Source organism: Heloderma suspectum, chromosome 1 (assembly GCF_057233095.1).
Source record: "Heloderma suspectum isolate Gila_16-S chromosome 1, 16-S_ref, whole genome shotgun sequence".
Lineage (NCBI taxonomy): Eukaryota > Metazoa > Chordata > Lepidosauria > Squamata > Helodermatidae > Heloderma > Heloderma suspectum.
In genome coordinates, this window is record NC_139458.1 from 424,650,681 (window position 1) to 424,672,811 (window position 22,131).

The 22,131-nt window shown below is 45.3% G+C and overlaps 1 protein-coding gene across 3 annotated transcripts in view; it reads left to right on the forward strand.

Annotated features, from left to right (window-relative positions):
* SPTBN1 (spectrin beta, non-erythrocytic 1) overlaps positions 1-22,131 on the forward strand; it is a 265,559-nt gene that overhangs the window by 201,377 nt on the left and 42,051 nt on the right. For all 3 annotated transcript variants that reach the window (XM_084829248.1, XM_084829250.1, XM_084829249.1), the window contains 9 exons: positions 58-195; positions 1,550-2,306; positions 3,419-3,621; positions 8,174-8,264; positions 11,363-11,509; positions 13,567-13,830; positions 15,006-15,230; positions 15,389-15,478; positions 16,414-16,692. In XM_084829248.1, coding sequence (XP_084685374.1) covers positions 58-195; positions 1,550-2,306; positions 3,419-3,621; positions 8,174-8,264; positions 11,363-11,509; positions 13,567-13,830; positions 15,006-15,230; positions 15,389-15,478; positions 16,414-16,692 — 2,194 coding nt within the window. The remainder of the gene's footprint in view (positions 1-57; positions 196-1,549; positions 2,307-3,418; positions 3,622-8,173; positions 8,265-11,362; positions 11,510-13,566; positions 13,831-15,005; positions 15,231-15,388; positions 15,479-16,413; positions 16,693-22,131) is intronic.

Sequence of the window (22,131 nt, forward strand, 5' to 3'; positions counted from 1 at the left end):
TGAGTGATTGGGTCTCCATTAATGCATCTGTGGCCTTCTTTCTTTTCCCCTCTCTAGATTTGAAAGTTTAGAGCCAGAAATGAACAATCAGGCATCACGTGTTGCTGTGGTTAACCAGATCGCCAGGCAGCTGATACACAATGGTCATCCAAACGAAAAGGAGATCAAGGCACAGCAAGATAAGCTCAATACAAGGTGGGAAATATTGGGTCTTGCCTGACCTTTGACCGGCAAAGGTCATCTTTATCTTCTGTGTGGGCACCATGAGATCCAGATCCATATAGATCTGATGTCATTTGTAGTCTATTCCCCATTTTGTTCTCTCAACTAATGTTACTGAACATATGTGGATTTGCTCCTACAGAATAAGGTGAGCAATTGGCTTCAGTGGCGCCAGATTGTTTAGAATTACAGCTGTTAAAGTTGAGGAGCAAAGTGCAAAAAAAGAGGCAAGAAATAGATTTGCCTATTTTCCTTATTCAAATATTCTAGTAGAGTTTTATTTTTAAGTTTTTATTTTATTGGGTGTTTTGATGTTGTTGTTACCCACACTAGGATATTTTTATGAAGGGCAGCATATTGATGGAAATAAGTAAGTAAGTAAGTGGTAATGGCTTTATGAAGGAGGGAGCAATCCTATGGCCTCTAGACAGCATGGGTGGGGGGGATATTTCAGATTCCTAGATCTGAAATCAGCGCTCTGAACTTGGATTCAGGAATCCGCACTCCCTGCCCTCTTGCAGTCAGCATGGAGAAAACTGCGCCAGCTGCCTCCCCAAGGTCACAAAAATAACCTTGGAGAGGAGGCAAAGGGGGCATTTCCGTGGGTGGGGAATGGAGGAGACCAGAAAGGCCAGGATACGATTTATCCTGAGCCTCCTCAAGCCTCCTTCCCTCCCACTCCGTAGTACCCCAGCTAGATGGGCAAAAAAACCTGTCTAGCAAAAATGCAGCATGGGAGGAATGCAGAGGCGAAGATCCCCTCCACCACTCCTCTCGCTGTGCATTGGATGCCTGTAAGCCTTCGGAGGCTTATGAGCATTGGGATAGGATTGCATCCTTAATTAATTGTTTATTATGGTCATAGACAAATAAGAAAAGTAGTAGTTCTATTTAGCCATCGTTTATAATAAGAATTTTACTGGGAGGGACTGTAGTGCAGTGTGATAGAGCACCTGCTTTGCATGCAGAAGGTCCCAGATTCGATCCCCGGCTTCTCCAGGTAGGGTGAGGAAAGAATCCTGCCTGAGACCCTGGAGAGCTGCTTCCAGTCAGTGTCAGCAGTACTGGCCTAGATGGGCCAATGGCATAAGGCAGCTTCCTATGTTCCTATAGTTCACCCTTCAGCAACTGCCATTTGTCTTTTGTGACCTTTATATGATACAATAGAAGCAGTAAAATCATATCCAGTACTTAAAATTATTTATAGGGAAGAGCGGAAGGGAAGAATATATTGAAGAGGGAACAAACAGTGCATTTTAAAGGTTTGGAAGCAGAAGCAATAATGAATGCATTATGTTTTTCCATTTTTCCTCTCTGGCTCTTTCAGGTGGAGTCAGTTCAGAGAACTGGTGGACATAAAGAAAGATGCTCTTATCTCAGCCCTCAGTATCCAGAACTACCACCTTGAATGTAATGAAACCAAATCTTGGATCAGGGAGAAGACTAAAGTTATTGAATCCACCCAGGAGCTTGGCAATGACCTGGCTGGTGTTATTGCTCTTCAGAGGAAGCTGACTGGGATGGAACGCGATTTGGTTGCGATTGAAGCCAAGCTAAGTGACCTCCAGAAAGAGGCTGAAAAGTTAGAATCGGAGCATCCTGATCAAGCTCGGGCCATCCTGGCCAGGCTCGCTGAAATCAACGATGTTTGGGAAGAAATGAAAACGACCTTGAAGCACCGTGAAGAGTCACTTGGAGAGGCGAGCAAGCTGCAGCAGTTCTTGCGTGACCTGGATGACTTCCAGTCCTGGCTCTCCCGGACCCAGACAGCCATTGCCTCGGAAGACATGCCCAACACACTGATGGAGGCTGAGAAGTTGCTCACGCAGCATGAGAATATTAAGAATGAAATCCGCAACTATGAGGAAGATTATCAGAAAATGAGAGATATGGGCGAGATGGTGACACAAGGACAGACAGATGCTCAGTACATGTTCTTGCACCAGCGCCTGCAGGCCTTGGACACTGGATGGAATGAGCTTCACAAGATGTGGGAAAATCGGCAGAATCTTCTCTCCCAGTCCCACGCCTATCAGCTGTTCCTCCGAGACACAAAGCAAGCAGAAGCATTTCTTAACAACCAGGTAAGCATGTGTCCTTATATCCTGTCTAGCATGTAAAGGGTCAAGGCGGTGATGTAAGATGCACTACCTATTCACATGACCAGTTTGGGGACCTGTTTTGCATGCATAGTGGCACTTCTTTTTCCCCTCATTCTGGATTGCCTGAAAGAGGCTCAGATTTACTGTGCCACCATAAGCATCTTTCTCATAGAAGCACACTCATTTTTGTACTGGCAAAACAACTAAATTGGGATCTGGGCCCATGGGGCAGTGCTCACCCAACCCAAGAAATGGTTCTGTTAATTGATCCTCATGAGTTGTTTCATAGAACCATTTTCTTACAAGATGGCTAGCTACATGGTAATGCCACCCAAGATGATATATTGGCCACTTTCAGACACCACATTCCTGATTCTCCAGACCATGGTTTGGAGAATCAGGAATGAGTGACAAGTTCACACTCTCCCCCTGCCCCTTCCCTTATCACCTCTTTTGTACGCCGTAAGAGAAGACTTACTAGTTTCCTCAAACCACAGCTTGCCAAGATGTCTAAACGTGTCAAACTCAAACCAGGTTTGCAAACCACAATTTGATCATGCTTTCCCATCCTGGCTTGGAGGGATCACTCTAACCACAGTTTGATGGTTTGGACTACATAGCAAACTTCAGTCTGAGGAAACCAGAAAGTCTTCTATTAAGGCATGAAAGAGAGGACAGGAGGGAAAGGAAGGAGGGGGCATTTGAGCTTGTTTGGCGGTTCAGGAACATGACATCTGAACATGATAACTGATATGCAGCATCTGGTCTTGTAAATACTCCAGCATATCTGATAAATATGTGAAGAGTACAACACACTCGCTCCTGGTTCAACAAAGGTTCAAAGAGTTTTCCAGAAGGTAATTTGCCTTGACATACGTTGGAAGCTTGTCTAAGGATTCAGGGAAGTTATCTTCATGCCAAGCAAGTCAGCTTGCAGTGGCTTCACCCTGTAATCGCAACATAAAAATGGTTATGTAAATCAGTCTGTTGTAATGACTGAAAACATGGTATCAATCCAGGGAGCACTATTGGTTTAATCAATGCTGAGCCATAAATTCTAAGAAAGTTTTATGTCTTTCTTTTCTAAATTATAGGAGTATGTTTTGGCACATACTGAAATGCCCACCACTTTGGAAGGAGCAGAAGCTGCTATCAAAAAACAGGAGGATTTCATGACCACAATGGATGCCAACGAGGAGAAGATCAATGCAGTTGTAGAGACTGGAAGGAGACTAGTGAGTGATGGCAACATCAACTCAGACAAGATCCAAGAAAAAGTGGACTCCATTGATGACAGGTACAATTTGCTAAGAATATTTAGGGACTGTTGGGCCCCAAGCCTACAATCTCCCATTTGTTTGTTTGCTTACTGAATCTAAATACCATTTTATATACAGAAGAGATTTTAATGTGGTTTGCAATACAGCACAATCAAAACAACAATGAAGCAATGGAAACAGCCCAAACAAAAACCAATATTGAAAGTACAGCCAAATCAACAAGAAGCAGACGCTGCTAACTAAGCATAGCAATTAGCAACCAAAGTACAAGCCCTGTTAATGCATTTAAATCCCCCGCGTGATTTGAATCACGTGGAAGAGAGTCGAGACAAGTATGCCAGCTCCACCCCCTCTTGTTTTGTTTTAGGGGTGTTCTCTGTATGGAGGACTGTGGTGGGCTTACCTGGCAGCAATGCCTCAAGTAGTGCCAAGTGGCTAGGGGCTACCGTAGTAACTCCCATAATGCTTTGGAGCAGTGCTACCTCAGGGGCCTTGTGGGAAATCAAAATGGCACACTGTGCTGCTTGAAACAGAGGGCCAGGAAAAAGAATTATTTAGTTAGTCATTTGATTTGTACCCTGCCTTTTCACCAAAATGTAGCTCAAGGTGGCTAACTATCATAGGGGAAAAAATGAAGAATAGAAAAACAATAAAAACTGGGTTTAAATTGTCATGTTCCTTCGTCCTCTCCCTTTGCAATCAACACACTCCAGGATACCAGGCTTCAAGCTCACTACTTTATTAGTTAAGGACTGGCTTCTTCTTAAGGAGAGCCAGTGTGGTGTAATGGCAAGAGTGTTGGACTAGGAGCTGGGAGATCCGGGTTCTAGTCCCCACTCGGTCATGGAAGCTCACTGGGTGACTTTGGGCCAGTCACTGTCTATCAGCCCAACCCACCTCACAGGGTTGTTGTTGTGAGGATAAAATGGAGAGGAGGAGGATAATGTAAGCCGCCTTGGGTTCCTTGCAAGAGGAAAAAAGGCGGGGTATAAATGCAATCAATCAATCAAATGCAAATTCGAGGAAACTCAGACTGCAATGAAAACAGCTAATCCACACATTTACGAATATGAATAGAGGAGCCGAAGTGGAAGTTAGAGAAGTTGCCAGCAGTCTCAGCAAGAATTTCTCAGCCAGACTATCTTTGCAGGGATGCCCCTCCCTTAGGGTGGCTCCCTCCTACGTATGCTTTCACACGTAGCCAACCTGGTGGAGCACCTCTAACTTTTCCCACTTCACTCTGCGACGGACCCTAGCATCTCTCAAGTTACGCCCCCGGCTCTCCTCCCCCCCGAAACCTGGGTTCTCATGGAGGAGGAAGAAGGGGAGCCTTCAGGCTGAGCCATCTGTGCTTCAAGGTCTTGGGAAGAACGCCTTGCCATATCTGAGCTCACTAGCCTCCCGCTGTTCTGGCTCTTCCCATTCTGAATCTGAGCTGCTGGTCATCTCCACATGCTCAGATTCATTCTTGACAAAAATAATAATAAAGCAAATACATTAGAAATGCAACAACAACAAAATAAAGACAGCACCCAACCCAACAGACCAGCTGACGTGCCAAAGGCCTGCTTGGATAAGAATGTCTTTGTCTGCCAGTGGAAGAACAGCAGAGAGAGAGCCAACCTAGCGGGGCCAAGGCAGGTGTCAGCAGTGGGCCCTGTTTGAGTGCTGGGGCCCTGGCAAGGATGCCAGGGGCTAATATGAACTCTTTCTTGGTGCCTCCTTGACAAGGATTCTTGGGTTATTATTCCAGAAAGCTTTAGCTACAAGAACTTGAACTAGTTAGGAGCTCTCAAATCACACCACGATCAGCAGACCTTACCAGCTCCTTTTCAGTTCCAGGACTATTTACTGTAAGGCAGGTGATGACAGTTGCTATCAACACCACCTTGTAAGCATACCCAACACATCCCCTGCCTTGACTTCCCTGCCAAGTCTGTCTAGACCTAAGCAGTTAGCCGTGAGCGTTGTGCACACCCATCCAGCCACCTTGCTGATCCTTACCACTGCCAGACTAATGTGTGAGAGGCATAGCAGGGAGAAGCGTTTACGTTGGCACCCGAGGCTGGAACACTGTGTGGCTTTTCAGGTTACGTTTGGCTGCCAAGCCTCCTAGCTGAGCGGAAAGAGCACATGGTTTGCAGGCGGAAAGTCCCAGGTCCAGTCTCTGGTGCCTCCAGTTAGAGCTTCCGCGAAAGACCTCTGGCTGAAACCTCTGCAGCTGGTTAGAGGAGCCCATACTGGATGAGATGGACCAGTAGTCCAACTCGCTGTAGCACCGGCTTCATCTGTGTTCAGTTGATAACAAGCAGCGTCTCATAAAACAGCCATGAAAATGAGGAGGGCAAGGCTCACAAAGGGAGAATTCAGGCTGTCATATCTCAGCTTAAGAAATCAACGTCTGAATGCAGCCTCTTTGCTCCTCCCTTCATGGTGAGAGTGCAAACAACCAGGATGTTTTCAATTAGCTATAGTAGCTTTTCTCAACCTGACAACCACCAGATGTGCTGGACAACAACTCCCATCATCCCCAGGCAGCATGGTCAATAGCTGTGCTGGCTAGTATGATGGCTGTTGTAGTACAACACATCTGCTGGATGTCAGGTTGGGAAAAGGCTGAACTGTAGTTTCTCAGTTTGGATGAACTGGGAAACTATCATTAACTGAAGGCTTCTTGGATTGTTCGCTCACTTGCATGTAGGGAGAAGGGATGTGGCTAAAAGGCTTGTTCATACCCTGGTTTATTAAGCTGATATGTGATCATACAAATGCAGTCAAACTTAAGACTACAGGTTGCTGCTGGGTTGGAATGATTGACTTCTCTTGTGACTAAGTACAAGTCGCTGGCATCCGGCTTTAGGTTTGGGTGACTTGTTTTAATTTTGTCTCTATCTGAACAGGGTTTGCTCCTCAAGCTTCTTGTTCAAAAAAATAATACTTGTAGTTTGGGTTGCTTCAAAACACGCATAACTTCCTTTTCCTGGAATACGTTGGAGTAACCACCTGCACAGTGATCTTAAGCCTGTTACTTTATTTAGGGATTATAGAAACCACTGTGGCTTGCATTGGTAAAATCAAGTTTATGGGATGCTGAGTCATACCAAAGACTTAATAAAGAGCCTTTGAGGAAACATGCCTTGTGTGAGAAAGTCTCATAATAAATATGTAAGGGAATCATTAACATAAAGTTCTGTCAAGGTATTTTAACTTTCATGTGGTTTGTGTTGGGGGTGGGAAAATTGGACTACGTTTTGCCCAGTATAATGGCAAATGAATTCTTATTGACTGAGGGGAGAAATTGGCCCAGTCTCTGTGGCTAAATCCAATAAAGCTCAAATGATGCACAAGATATTAAGTTGCCACTGTCCGTAACCAGCATGATCTTAAAATTTTAAGATCCCAATTCTCTTCCAGTTTCAACTACAAAACTGGAGAGAGCTGCCACCACGCATGCCTCTTCTTTTATTTCCAGAATTGAAGGGCCAGTGTAAGTGCAGTAGATTTATTTAGTTAGCTAGAATATTTTGGGATCATCCCCCTCCACTCCATGAATGCTCAAGGCGATGTAAAAATAAAAACAGTGACCCAGTTCACACATCAGAAACAGCCTGTGGTTTGTCAGCTGTGAGTTGTTGATCATGAAGTGGAACGAGTGAGTGTCTGTCTCCTGCCAACTCCCACTGAACTAAACAACTCAGGAATGCTCCGTCCCTCATTTGTTTCTCATAACATCCAAACCCGGAACTGGACGTTGTTGGGGGAAGACGAACCCAAACTTGTAACCCATGGTTTGTTCTTGGGTTACAAGTCTGGTTTGTTTTTCCCCCAACAACCTCTAAACCTGTGGGGCTCTGTCTGCATAACGCAAGCTCCCCCGTTAACTTGCACAAAGAGAATAAGAGTATCTGGTTTTGCTTTGTTAGCGTTCCACAGTTCTGGTTCCACAGGAAACTACTGTCAGGATATGTCCCCCAAGCAAACAGAGAAGGTATCTTTGCTCAGCTGCCTTCTTCAGTTGAGATCCATCGTGTGGAGAAGCCAAAACAAAGATTGCGTAAGCGTGGTACAGGCAGGAAGGGCTCAGCACCAGGTGTTCATTTCCGTATGGCTCAAGCAACTATCTCCTCTCCCATTATTAAAATGGTCAACCTTCAAATTGAGCCAAGGGCTGGACATTTTCACATTTCAAACAACTACTTGGTCTAAGGAACGGAGTTTTAGGAAATCTACCTTATTTCCCAGTGTCCATAGCCCCCCACCCACTGCCGGAGCAGACCCTCCTACAAACTCGATTCTCCGTCAAAGCCCCCACTGTCACACTGCATACAGAGGCCTCCATACCGATTTGTTTCATTTTGTTGTGTATGGGGCAATTTCAAGGCCTGTCATTGTGTCCCTTATTTCAAGGAGATTTTGTCCCTTTTAGAGGATGCTTCAGAGTCCGGAGATTGGGAGAAAGGCATGGATCTGTAACAGAGGTTCCATTCAAGCTGCATATAATAATCCAAACCACAATGTCTTTAAAGTTCCCACATTGAAAAGTTCCTTCCTTGTTTTTGTTTTAAACAGACATAAGAAGAATCGCGAGGTGGCCAGTGAGCTTCTGATGAGATTAAAAGATAACAGAGACCTTCAAAAGTTTCTCCAGGATTGCCAAGAGGTATGTTATTTAAATATCTTTGGAGAAGAAGGTCCTTCTCTTCTTCTTGAACAAAACTTACTTGAAATATCTCTGAGTGTGTGTGTGTGTCTAGTGTGCGTCTGAACCTCTGTGTTTCAATTTGTCTTTCATCCCTAATCCATTAATTTGTAACAGATGATAGCCATCATCCCTTGAGCAGCTGATCAGCCTCTAATGACAGGCTTTCCCTGCCCCTTTTTTTTGTTAGAAGATTGACAAAAGATTGCACCGTTTTATTAAAAAAATTAATGGGGGACTGTCAGAAGGGCCCGCTGGACTTGATCCTAGAGATAACGTCAGTAAGAGAAAATGAGCTTCCCAGATAGGCCAGTTCAAATGTAATGTGTGTGTTTCTTCTTCAATGGAAAATAGAGAGAAAGAAGATTTGTGTCAGAACGCAAAATTCTTGCTGTCTCGCTTATACCAAATGGACATGCATATTGCATTCAGATGTAACTCTTCCTCCATCGTGCATTGCCCTGTAGAGAAAAAAATATTACACGAGAAGCAGCCCCAATAAGCCAGAGGACTACAGGAGAATCCACCCTCCTGATTGCATATACTGCTTCTCTCTTTGTAGATGAGATCCATCAGTTAGGAGGGCAGGTCTGGCTAAAATTTTAGTCCACCTGAAACCATACAGAGCTTTTGCTAGTCTGTAAGGGGCAGATGAACCAGTGCGTTGACTAGATACAAGGCAACTTTGTTTATAGCATTCAACTTCTTTAGATCTTTCAGCCCCTGAGACCCAACCCATGAGACAAGAGGGGGCAAAGCGAAGGAGCTAAGGAGCGACACCTGGCAGATCAAAGGGTGGAGCCTGTTGGCATAAGGGTGGAGCCCAGTGTTGGCAGGAGATGGTGCCTGCGCTATCAGAGAAAGTTAAGGGCCTGGTACCTCAGAATGGAGTTTTGATGGACATTGTAGTGGTTGGAATTAGAGGGAATAGCAAAAGCTCTCAAGCCGAGCACAGAAGAGGCGGGCCCTTCTGTATCATTTGGGTAGCATCTAAATGCCTGTGCAGCGTAATTAGCACTTGCTACAGCAGTGGGGAAACGTGGCCATTTGCCACCGGAATTTGATGGCGCTGCTGGAATTTGGCGGCAAATCGCCAATTTTCCCCATTGCCCTAGCCAGCACTGGTTATGTAATGCAAGTGGTGGCTTTTGCTAGCGTAACGTCACTAGTGCTAGCTCTGGGCTACCTTTGGATAGTACCTTTTGAGTGGCACATGAAGGGGTTCCTCCTGGCTACCTTCCTGTCCCCTGCCCTGCTACCATGATAGGTGGTAGCTGTGAGGGCTTCTCCCAAAAGCAGAATTAACCTTTTCTCCCTCCCATCGCATGTTTTTTCAGGATTGCAGTCTGAGATCTAATCCCTCCACAGGTCAGGATAATATGGCACCAAAGGAAACATGGTGCCTCCCGGGGGGCAGACTAGCCATTTTCCGGCAGAAGCCCTAGCAAGAACCTTCCTCTTCCCATGAACAGCGTCTTTGTTAGCTTCCTCTGAAAGGCAGATTCTTCTAATTCCTGCAATTACACATTTTCCTTTTATTGCCATCCTTAACGAGCCTTTTATGAAGTGACCTTTGGAAAGGTTCCTGAATGACTGAAAAATGGCCTTTGTCAGCCAGAAATAGGGGTGGCTGGCCCAGCCATCCAGCTCTGCTCCACTCCCCTTGCCTGGGTGAAGTTTTATCTGTGGGAGGGTTTTGCTGCAAGTAATGAAGCTCAGATCTGTTTACATATTTTTCCCTCGGGGTTAGCTGGCTGCAAAGATGCAAAATGCGCAACTTCTAAATGTACAGTGTTGTTTTCAGAGCGGCCCCCCCCCCCAATAGCCAGTGGGATTTGGGCCTGGTCATTTGGGAGAGGTTCCTTGGCAATAGCAGGAGATTAAAAGTCACCCTCAGGGTTGTATTTAATCCTTGCCATGTGCCAGCAGAACAGAAGCTGCTGACAGAACAGATTCTCTGTCCCCCTGCATGCCCCCCAAATCTTCTTTGGGGGGATGAGAGAGTGTAGGAGAGAGGAGAGCATGACGAGGTCCTGTTGTGTGAACATAAGTCTGCTTGCAGGGCGCTGGATGGAACCCTTGGATTGTAAGCACCTCTTTCAGCCCGCGGGCTGAATTGCATTTCGGAGAAGCTCTCGGGGAGAAGGGGGGCACATTCCAGTGGTGGGTGGGGCTGAAGGCAAAAAGGGCAGGGCCAGAAATACCAGCATAAAGTTTAAAGAGCTTAAAGCTCTTTCTGCCACTAACGTAAGCCTTAGGAGAGGCATCTCAGCCTTTTCGAATGGGGGGAAAACTCCACAAATGCTGGGAAATCACCAATGATCAGTGGCTGGGAAAAGTGGGTGGAGCCAGGGGAAGAGAGGATGGCCTTCTGGGGAGTCCCAGGAGGGATGGGTTTGGCCCCCAGGCATGAAGTTCTGCACCCCTGCCGTGCCAAGGCAAAAGCTGTGACACTCCTGTCCTTTCTGTCTACCATGTTGGCTGTGAATACATGTTGTAGGACTTTTTTCTGTCTTAACATGCACAGGTTTGCACCCTAAGACACTCTTGCTCTGGCCTTTTGGCTTTGCATTCCCCCCCTCCCCCGGGTCAAGAATTAAGAATTCTGTAGCCCAAGGGATCTTTTAAAAATGCTTTATTTTATTTGCAAAATTTATAATCCACTTTTCAACACAAGTTTTTAAAGCATTTTACAATATTTGTTAAAAACAATTTCATAAAAACAATTAAAATACAAGTCATAAGATAACACAAAACTAAAACAAAACTGAGCCAATATAGTACAAAGCGTTAGCCCCCAAAGTCATAAGAAAACAAAATTGCCTTGCCCATTCACAGAACGGTTACAGAGAGTAAGACAACTGAACATCCTGAGGAAGGGTGTTCCACAGCTCTGGAGCTGCTACAGAAAAGGCCCTGTTGGAGACTAGTGTTGCCATCACATGATGCTGGGACTACTTGCCTGACCTCAATTGTCCAGGAGGTTCATATGGCTTGAGGCACCCTCTGAGGTATCCATAGCAACCACACAAATTGGCATTTTCCCACTTGTTTTTCAGCTGTCCCTCTGGATTAATGAGAAGATGCTCACAGCCCAGGACATGTCTTATGATGAAGCGAGGAACCTGCACAGCAAGTGGCTAAAACATCAGGCCTTCATGGCGGAGCTTGGTTCCAACAAAGAATGGCTTGACAAAATTGAAAAGGTAAGGGGAATGGGAATGAAGCTCTGTGAAGAGACACAGGCACTTCGTTCACGTGCAGGGACTGTGTCCCCGAGATGTGTTTATTTATTACATTTCTGTGCCGCCCAATAGTCGAAGCTCTCTGGGCAGTTCACAAAAGATAAAACCATACAATACAACAACATGATAAAACATAAAACTTTTAAAAGTACAATATAAAACCAAAGTAAAAGCCCACAGCAGTGTGAAGATCTAAAAATACAATAATGCATTTAAAAACAACCAAAACTGAAGGACTAAAATGCTTGGGAGAATAAAAAGGTCTTCACCTGATTCTGCAAACGTCACAACGTAGGCTGCAGGCAAGCGTTTTTGGGGAGGTCAGTCCACAGCCAGGGTGCCACCACTGAAAAGTCCATCTCCTTAGTAGCCACCCGCTTCACCGCATTTGGCGAGGGCACCTGGAGAAGGGCCTCTGAAGATGATCTTAGCATCTGGGAAAGTATATGTGGGAGATGATCCTTCAGGTAACCTGGCCCCAAATAGTTTAGGGCTTTGAAAGTTCATACCAGCACTTTGAACTGAGTCCAGTAATGGACTGGAAGCCACTGCAGATCAGGAAGTCTCTGTTAACAATCCTGCTGTCCTATTTTGGACCAGCTGAAGTTTCCAGACTATTTTCAGAGGCAACATCACATATAATGCACTGCAGTAATCCAGACGAGAGGTTACCAGAATGTGGATAACTATAGCTAGGCTGTCCAGATAAGGATGTAGTTGATATATCGGCTTAAGCTGATAAAAGGTGTTCCATGCCACCAAGGCTACTTGTCCCCTAAGTGATAATACTGGGCCCAAGAGCCCCCCAAACTATGAACCTGCTCCCTTAGGGGAGTGCAACCCCTCCAGAACAGGAGAAGCACCACTTAGCTGGTCAGGTGAACCACCCCCTAACAGCACCTCCATCTTGTCTAGGTTGAGTCTCAGTTTATCAGCCCTCATCTAGTCCATTACTGTGCCTATGCACTGATTCAGAACACCCACTGCCTCGCCTGGATTTGAAGAAAATGACAGATGGCTCAGCCCACATCTCCGGATAACCTCCCCCAGCAGTTTCATGTAGATGCTGAGCAGCATGGGGGATAGGATAGAGCCTCACTCAGTGAAGCATCTGGGTTACAGAGAGGCCTGGTATATTTAGTTTTTTAAAAACTCAGTTGTGAGCTGCAAAGTCCATTGTTCACATCTTAGCCCAGCCATGAATTCACTTATCTTAGACAAGCCACTATTCTCTCAGCCCCAGCTCCAGCCCCTCACCGTATTTAATGTGGAGATAATAATACATACCTACTTCACAAGTCTGTTGTAGGAATCGCTGAGATAATGGCCACAGTTGCTCCCGCTCCCTCCTCCCCTATTGCGCACCAATCCCCTCCTTCATTTCCAGGTTTTTCTTTGACCACAGTTTGACATCCAAAGTCGGAAAACTGTGTTTAGCACTAACGCTTGAGCTGTGATTTTAAAAACATAGGTTGACGAGGGTTTGCATACTGTCGTCGGATGCCAGTGTGAATCATAGTGCCTGATGTGGCATCACGGTAAACTATGGGTAGCTGAACGCTAGAAACCGAGGAGCAAATGGGTGCGTGATAGGGAACCAGGAGCACAGAAGCATGTGGCATGCTCCTGGTCCTTCGAGCCATGGCTTGGAGGGTTGTCTGATAGCAGTCAATGGTGGGGTTCAAATGTTCATCCCCAGCTTCATAAACCATTGGTTGCATAGCCATGGATGTGTGCCATGGCCATACTCCCCTCCATTGCCTCATTCTTCCCTCATGGGCTGGCTTCAGCATGAGGATTCTGGCTTTCATCAAGCCAGTGTTCCCCATTACACCCGAGTAAGAGAACTCTGCTTTAATATCAGTCATCAGGCTTATTATCCTGGTTTGTTAACTGGCATTAAACCAGAGTTCCCTGGTTTGGATATAAAAGTTTATTTCATTATTTAAAATTATACATACATACATACATATGGCCGCCTTTAAGGGTTCCTCTTTGGCATTTCTGTTTGTTTGCAGGAAGGGATGCAGCTTATTGCTGAGAAGCCTGAAACTGAGGGCATTGTGAAAGAGAAGCTGACCAGCCTGCACCAAATGTGGGAACAGCTCGAAAGCACCACCCAGCTGAAAGCTCAGCGGCTCTTTGATGCCAACAAGGCTGAGCTGTTCACCCAGAGCTGCGCGGACCTGGATAAATGGCTGAATGGCTTGGAGAGCCAGATCCAGTCAGATGATTATGGCAAGGACCTCACCAGTGTCAACATTCTGCTGAAGAAACAACAGGTGATGCAACTGGAGTAACAAATGGTTCAGCTTCCATATGGGGAGGTGGTGGTAGTCATTAGAGAGACACGTGTATTAGTTGATTCATCTTTATGGCTGTCATTCCACATTATTAAAGCATTTGTATTCATTTGTAAGATAAATTTCATTGGCATGATAATTTGTCATTGGCACGATAAATTAAAAACCTTGGGTTGGATCCAGATTTACACCGGATCAACTGCATTGGCAGAAGTGGACTTCTCTGTGTCCTCCTTCCTACGGCAGCCCCTCCAGCCCCCTGAAAATGATACACAGAGAGTCAGGAGACCCTGCTGAATTGGGTGAGCTGGAGCGGGGGGGATCCCTAAGAATCGGTCAGAGGGATGTTCTGTGAGGGAGGCCCTTCATCTTGCAGAAACTGGATCCTGGAACCAGCCCTGGTGGAAAATGTCTACTTGAGCAGCATTTAGCGGCCTCCATTTCCTAAAGCCAGTCTGAATGCAGGTGCCTTCTTCACGCGTCATGGAAAACTAGAAAAAGTCAAGACATCTTCCACTGCTCTCGCTGCAGACTCTAAGGCCGGTCTCCTTTAATATGCCTTCTGTATACCGTCTCCATTTGACAAGGACAGAAAGAGAGAGGTGTTGGCTGGTTCACATAGTCCCTTACCTTGTAGCATTGCCAAAAACCTTCCTAATTGGGCTTGGATTTTCCTAGCAGAGCAGAAGTAGCTAGTGGGTGGGCTTAACATCAGTCAGCTTGCATATCCTTTTACTTCTGTAGCAGTGCTCTCTGAATTGTTTGGAGAAAGGGGCTATACATATAAGGAAAATAGAACAAGGAAGACACAAGTTATTAGGAACATAAGAAGCTGCCTTATACTGAGTTAGAACTTTGGTCCATCTAGCTCAGTATTGTTGACACTGACTGGCAGTGTTTCTCCAGGGTTTCAAGGAGGATTCTTTCCTAGTCCTACTTGGAGATGCTGTTTGAACCCAGGGGACTTTCTGCATGCAAAGCAGGTGCTCTGCCACTGAGCTGTGGCCCCTCTTGTTAAATGTTGCTAGAGGCCATAGAAAGCTGGAAAGAAGGGTGGAACCTCCTTGTTTTGGGGGTCTTAGCCACCCACAGTTGTGTCACATTGGAAGATGCTAGTTTGTGAACATGCACATTTTCCTTCTCTGCCATTTTAGATGCTTGAGAACCAAATGGATGTTCGTAAGAAGGAGATTGAGGAGCTGCAGAGTCAGGCCCAGGCCCTGAGCCAGGAGGGCAAGAGTACCGACGAAGTCGATGGGAAGCGCTTTATTGTGGAGAAGAAGTTTGTGGAGCTGCTGGAACCCTTGACTGAGAGGAAGACCCACCTACTGGCCTCCAAGGAGATCCATCAGTTCAACCGGGATGTAGAAGATGAAATTGTGAGTTCAAAGGCTGCTCTAAGACACACTTGCTGGGAACCCTTCGAAAGTTCCTGTTCTCTGGACTTCTGTGGTGCTATCGCTGCATCTCTCAATTCTTGTTACACGTCATTTCCTGTGAATATTCATTTATTTATCAAGCAATATTTTTTCCCTAGTTGTGGGTTGGAGAGAGGATGCCTATTGCCACATCTACAGATCATGGTCACAACCTTCAGACAGTTCAGTTGTTAATTAAGAAGAATCAGGTATGTAACTAAAGCTGACTGGATCCTAAGTCGTCATAACTGTGATATAATTGCGTCATAATTGACCCACAATCACACCAATCAAGCCCGGAAGGCATATTTGTTGTATTGGGAATCTTATTGTCAAAAGTACCTGATCAACTCGTAATCTTTAGAGGATGTTTCATATTGTGGTTTAGTGTGGCAAAGCTGTTGTGCCCATTTTAAACAGTTTGGGACTGAGTCTATGGCAAAGACAGAGGTTGATCCCTAGGTTCCCTAGGCCCATCCAAGGCATTTCTAGGGTGGATTCAGACAACAGCCCGTTCACGTGGTGCTAATCTAATCATGTGAGACCTTCCTTCCCATCAGTGGGTCCTGCATTAAATATAATCAAAAGACTATCTGTGATGGAAACATAGAATAAGGCTGTATTGCAATCACTGCAGAGATCACAAATTCACAGTTGTTTGAATCCACTGCACCTACCACCTTATAGAGCTGTTCTGTGTTATACTTGCCTTTGGATTGAGATTCCCGTTCATTCACACTACAAGTTCCCCTGCTTGCAAACTCTACTGACATGGATAGCAGGGGTGGAAATTCATGTGATGGTGCCTTAGGCACTGTTTGTGTGGAAAGATGGGGCACAAATCTAAATGATAAATAAATACGTTGTACTCAACAATAACGCCATAAGGTGATAAATGTAACATGTAGACCAGTTCCAAGGCAGCATGTCTTCTAGATATCATCCTTTGGCCCTTTGAAATTGACATCCCTGTCCTGAAATGACTTCGCAGAAGTGCTCTTTCTGTTGGGAAATGTTGTTCTCTCAGTCTGCCACCAGGCATTTTGGGAGTCTGCTCTCTTGGATGACTTCCCATTGTCTTTCTCTTGAAGTGCTTGATTGGTAAGCTATTTCCAGTGTTGAGTGTTGAATTTCCCCACATTAGACACTTCAGAAGGAAATTCAGGGACACCAGCCTCGTATCGATGACATTTTCGAGAGGAGCCAAAACATCATTACAGACAGCAGCCTTAATGCGGAAGCAATCCAGCAGCGGCTCGCAGACTTGCAGCAGCTGTGGAACCTCCTGATAGAGGAGACAGAGAAACGCCACAAGCGCCTTGAGGAGTCCCACAAAGCCCAACAGTACTACTTTGACGCTGCAGAGGCTGAAGCGTGGATGAGTGAACAGGAGCTCTACATGATGTCAGAAGAGAAGGCCAAGGTAAGCGTGCCGCCTGTAGGCATCGGAGCACGTTGACACCATCAATGTATGCCAACTGGAAACCAGTCTAATGGACATGGCTTCCTCAAATGAACGCTGGGAATAGCAGTTTTATGAGCCTGCTGAGACATCTTTGTTCAACATCCCATAAACCAGGGATGTGGAACCACTTTCAGGCTGAGGGCCAAATTCCACTTCGGAGAAGCTCTCAGGGGCAGCATTCCAGTGGCGGGTAGCATTGAAGCCAAATGGGCAGGCCCCAAAATACCCGCTTTTTTTAAGCTTGAAGCGCTTACTGCCAGTAAGTAAGCATTAGGAGAGGCATTTCAGCATTTTAGAATTGGGTGGGAAACTGCAAAAAAAACAGGAAACTACCAAACGATTGGAGGTTGGTGGAGAAGAGACGACTGAGGGGAGATAGGATAGCGCTCTTCAAATTCTTGAAAGGTTGTCACAGAGAGGAAGGCCAGGATCTCTACTCAGTCATCCCAGAGTGCAGGACACGGAATAATGGGCTCAAGTTACAGGAAGCCAAATTCCGGCTGAACATCAGGGAAAACGTCCTGACTGTTAGAGCAATATGACAGTGGAACCAATTACCTAGGGAGGTAGTGGGCTCTCCCATACTGGAGGCATTCAAGATGAAGCTGGACAGGCACTTGTCAGGGTTGCTTTGACTTGGATTCCTGCATTGAGCAGGGGGTTGGACTCGGTGGTCTTATAGGCCCCTTCCAACCCTACTATTCTGTGATGCTATGAAGTGGGGTGGGACCAGGGGAAGGGGGCGTGGCCCTCTGGGGAACCCCGGAAGGCAAGATTGGGACCCCATGTGGGCTGAGTTTGGCCCTCGGGCCTCAGATTCTGCACCCCTATCAAATCCCCTTCATAGAGCTACAGATCCCAAGGTTCCTTAGGCCTGGTTCACGCATGCGTGTATGTCACTTAATTTTCTCTGCGTTCGGGACTTGTTCGATAACTTGATCACTGTGTCATCAAATGATGACATGCATGTGTGAATGGATTCTTACAGATCCAACGCCACAAAACACGACTCACATGCCCCCTTAAACACACTGCTCTGCAGTGGAGTTGGCTCATGCTGTCAGCTGCCACAGTCGTCATGGGTTGGGAAGTGAAGTGACATCCCTGCATGTAAGGGCCATAGCTCAGTGGTAGAGCACAGGCTTTGCATGCAGAAGATCCCCAGGTCCAGGCCCTGGCATCTCCAGATAAAAGGTCAGGTAACAGGTGATGATGAAGATCTCAGCCTGAGAACCTAGGAAGCCACGACCAGTCAGAATAGACAGTAGCAGCTGGATCTGTGAACTATCTCCATTGGAAAGCATTGCATCACCGCCTATGAAAAATCTGTCTGTGGTGTTACATCTGCGGTGACCGATTCACATATTCAAGTTATCCCTTGGGGTTTTGTTCCTCAAGTGATGAACACGCATGCCTGAGCCAGCCCTCCGTTGAGGGCCATCACAGTTAAATTGGCTTGAAAGTGGCAGCACTAGCAGTTCTGCCCTATGCAAAGGTGTCTGAAAGGATGTTATGGAAGGGCCCCCAGCTCAGTGGTAGAGTAAGGAAGGAGCTCTTCATGCAAAAGGTCCCAGGTTTGATCCCTGGCTTCTCCAGGTAGGGCCTCCTGTCTGAAACGCTGGAAAGCCACTGCCAATCCATTGTCAGGTTTCCCAGTCCTCCCAGCACACCCGCTCAGGCAATCTTGACACCGGACACCGAAGTCAGACTTCTTTGTTGCAGGAAATCCCATGGCAAAAGCTTAATGGTTACACTCTTCATCATATAGCTGATGGTCAGTAACTATAGGCTCGAAGTAGTTCCAGAACAGTCCAAAGCTAAACATGACCACCGTGACTGAAATCCTCATCAACATAGTTTCCCCATTGCCATCTCTATGGCTCTAAATTCAAGGAAAAGAACACAGGATTCCTGGTATAATTCAACCCAGGAAATCCACACACAGGGCTCCAAACCCCGGACAAGGAATGGGAATGATTCCTGGAGTGATCCCTCAGGCAATCAAAGGGGTAGATTCTAGAAAGGCCTAAACAAAACCACACCCACAGAGTTAGTCCAACTTTGAATCTTTCGTTGATAACTCCAGGCTACATGATTGAGGCCTATGAAGACCAAGGGAAGGGTAAACCCACACACACTAAGAGTTCCGTGCCACCACTTTCACACTGATAACTCCATGCTGCACGAGTCCAGGCAGAGGAAAGTCCAAAATTTGTTGATCAAACCCAGCGTGCTAGTACACTGAGCTGACGATAAACAAAGACACACAATACCCAGCAAATGAGAGTCCATATGCATAGTGCTTCCGGAGGCTCAGACGATGATAGATCCAAACAGAGAGGGTTTCAGGCAATGAAGACGAGATGTTCTTAGCAAAGGGTCCTCGCCTTTGCATCAGCTTAAAAGGGGAAGTGTGGCTGTAAGACACCTCCTCCAGACCCCCTGACAGACAAGAGCTTTTGGCTTTCAGTAGGGTTCCTGTCTAAACAGGGCATCACTGCTCAGCCCTCTAGCACTGACACTTCAACCTGGGTGACCCTTCTGCAGACCCCTGACTTCTGTCAGGTTCTCATGGACAGCTCCCAGCCTCCCTGCCTGCCAAGGCCAAACCAGCAGGTGGACGGGGAGTAGCGGTGACTGCCCCTGTCTCTGCTCCGAGAACACTGTCAGAGAGAAGCTCACACAGATTCTGACATTCCAGAGGCTGAATAGGCCCAAACTTCTAATCAAATCTTGGCTATAAACTACAAGGCCCTCTGCAGTGCTGAAGTTGAGCCCTTGACATCAGTGCAGGCAGTACTGAGCTAAATGGTTTGACTCGGCACAAAGCACCTTCCTGTGTTCCCAATTCACCCCCAAGTGTTAAAGTGAGACATCGATAACGTTTAATGCACTAGCATCTGCCCAGCAGAAAACACTTTTAGCCTAGGACCCATGTTCCAGTAATACCTGTTTTTGTTTTTGCTGGTTTGGTTAAAAGTTTTTGCTTTTCTACATTTCTGCTTTTGTCCGTTTCTTTTTTCTTTTCCCGTCTTCTTCTCTGAAAAGCCTGACTTGATTTGTAGTAATGGCACACAGATATGAGACAAGAGCTGCAACCCAGACATGATCAGAATATTTCAAGGCTATGCGTATTTACAAAATACCCTATTATGCGGCAGCACAGCATAGCTGGAGCAAACTAGCACGTACCTGTCCGCTGTTCACAAACTCTTGTTGTTGTCAGTAAGCACTTGCTGAAGTCAGATTTAGAGCACGATCAAATGAATTACGCAAGGGAATTCAATTCCCTTCTTCCTCTAGTGCCCTTTCTTTTATGCTTCATAAACTATGAATTCTAGGGCTATTTTTAGGGTGGACCAAGAAAAGATCCTCCCCAGTTTGTGAACATTTTTTTCAAGTAGTCAAAAAATATCCAGGTTTGTTTATATTTGAACTCCCTTTAACCCTTCTGCGTGGTTCATTTTGACCTAGTTTGCAGTAATGGCAAATTGTGGGTAAATTGACTTTAATTAACTCACGATTTATCAAGCACGAGCATGCTGCCTCAAGCCCCCGCTCCTCACTTCTGCTTTTAATCCTGCAATTAAAAAACCTGCAATCAGCCATGGGCTGAACAACCCAGCAGTTAACCCATGGTTTGTTGTTGCTGCAAATTTCTAACCCACGTTTTGCTGTATATATTTTGCATATTTTCCTTTTGTTTTAACCTATAGAGGGAATGTCTTTAAAATATTCCCATATAGGTCTTTCTTATGAGAAACACCCATGATAGTTTTGAGGTTAATAGCACAATTCTATACATGTCTCCACATAAAGTAAGTTCCATTGAGTTCAACGGAGCTTACTCCCAGGTAAATGGGTTTGGGACTGCACCCTTAATATGAGAATACAGGAAGATGCATGCTAGATGTTATTGTCTTCCATTTTTCTTTCCAGCGTTTCTCCTTTCTGCTCCACTCTGTCTTGGCCCAGCTTTGCCCTCACAGAAAACAAAGTAGCGAACAAAAACCAAATCTCCATGACTGAAAGGTCAATGCTAGGTTTGATAGTTACTCGGGCGAAAAAATCCAATTTATTTATTTAATCCAATTTGGGGGATTTTTTTAAAGCAACAATTTTTATCCACTCCACCAGCACATAAACACAGAACGACAATCATCTTTGTACATGTGACTTTAATCAGAGAAACTGGAAGAAAACAACTTTCAAGAAGCAAGAGCTGTTAGGCTGGACAGAGCCATTTTCATGAGATCATAGAATAGTAGTAGGGTTGGAAGGGGCCTATAAGACCATCGAGTCCAACCCCAGATGCAAAACTGAAATTAATGCCCATTTTTTAGTGGTAGGTTACTTCATTTTTATAAGACTGTAAGTGCAGGTTTAGCATGCTTATGATGTGATTTAATTTTACGATTTAAAAAAAAAATCAATTTAAATTGTAAAAAATCTGATTTTTATGCACCCCAGTCGCAGTCTGTCTTTTGACTTGGGTTAATTTCCTTGGGTTAGCCATGGCTGTTTTGCTGTAGCATTCAGCCATTTTGTTGGACAAATCCCCCTTTAAGATTTTCTTCATCAAATCAGGATGATCTGAAACACCCACATTATAAAATTTATTAGTGATTTGTTATTATTATTTATCCCTTTTAATCTCCTTCCTTTTTTGTTATTATTACTATCATTATTATGAGACTGACTAGTAAGATTTTTGGCTGGTTAAATTGTTAAGCTTTACTATTATATGTTAATTGAAGAGCAATATATGGTTACTGGAAATGAATTGTAGGCCTGCTTCCTTGCTATAAGACTGATGACACGATATGATTAATCATGCTGTATTGAATTGTAATATTGCCAATGTTACAGGTATAATTTTTAAGTAGAATGGGATTTGAAGCCTGTGTGTATTGGACTTTAAATTTAATCCTTTTAAATAATTTTTTCCCTCCTTTTTGGTTATTGCTGTGTCCTCTTAAGGATATCGTATTGTTGGGAAACTGTAGCTACCAATTAGGTTGTTGGTACTGTTTATTTCATTTATAAAGACAAAAATAAAATAAAAGGTATGTCAAAAAAAAATATGAAACACCCACATTCAGAAGATCACGAACTTGGCTGAGAGTATTTAGTCCTCCTCCAAGTACTGCCTTTATGTAATTGACTAATTTAAAGAAGTTGGTGGCAGCCAAGGCTTTTGGCAGATGTGCACAGGTCAAGGCCCAAGTGCCGCTCCAGTACACGCTCCAGCACATACGCAGCTCCTTCTGCCCTCTCCTCCACCTTGGGGTGGACCTGCCTCTAGTCCACTGAGACACACACACACACACACACACACACTCTCTTGTATTCAGGTAGGTCGCAAAATTCTGCTGTCTGTGCCACTTATGGCACCCA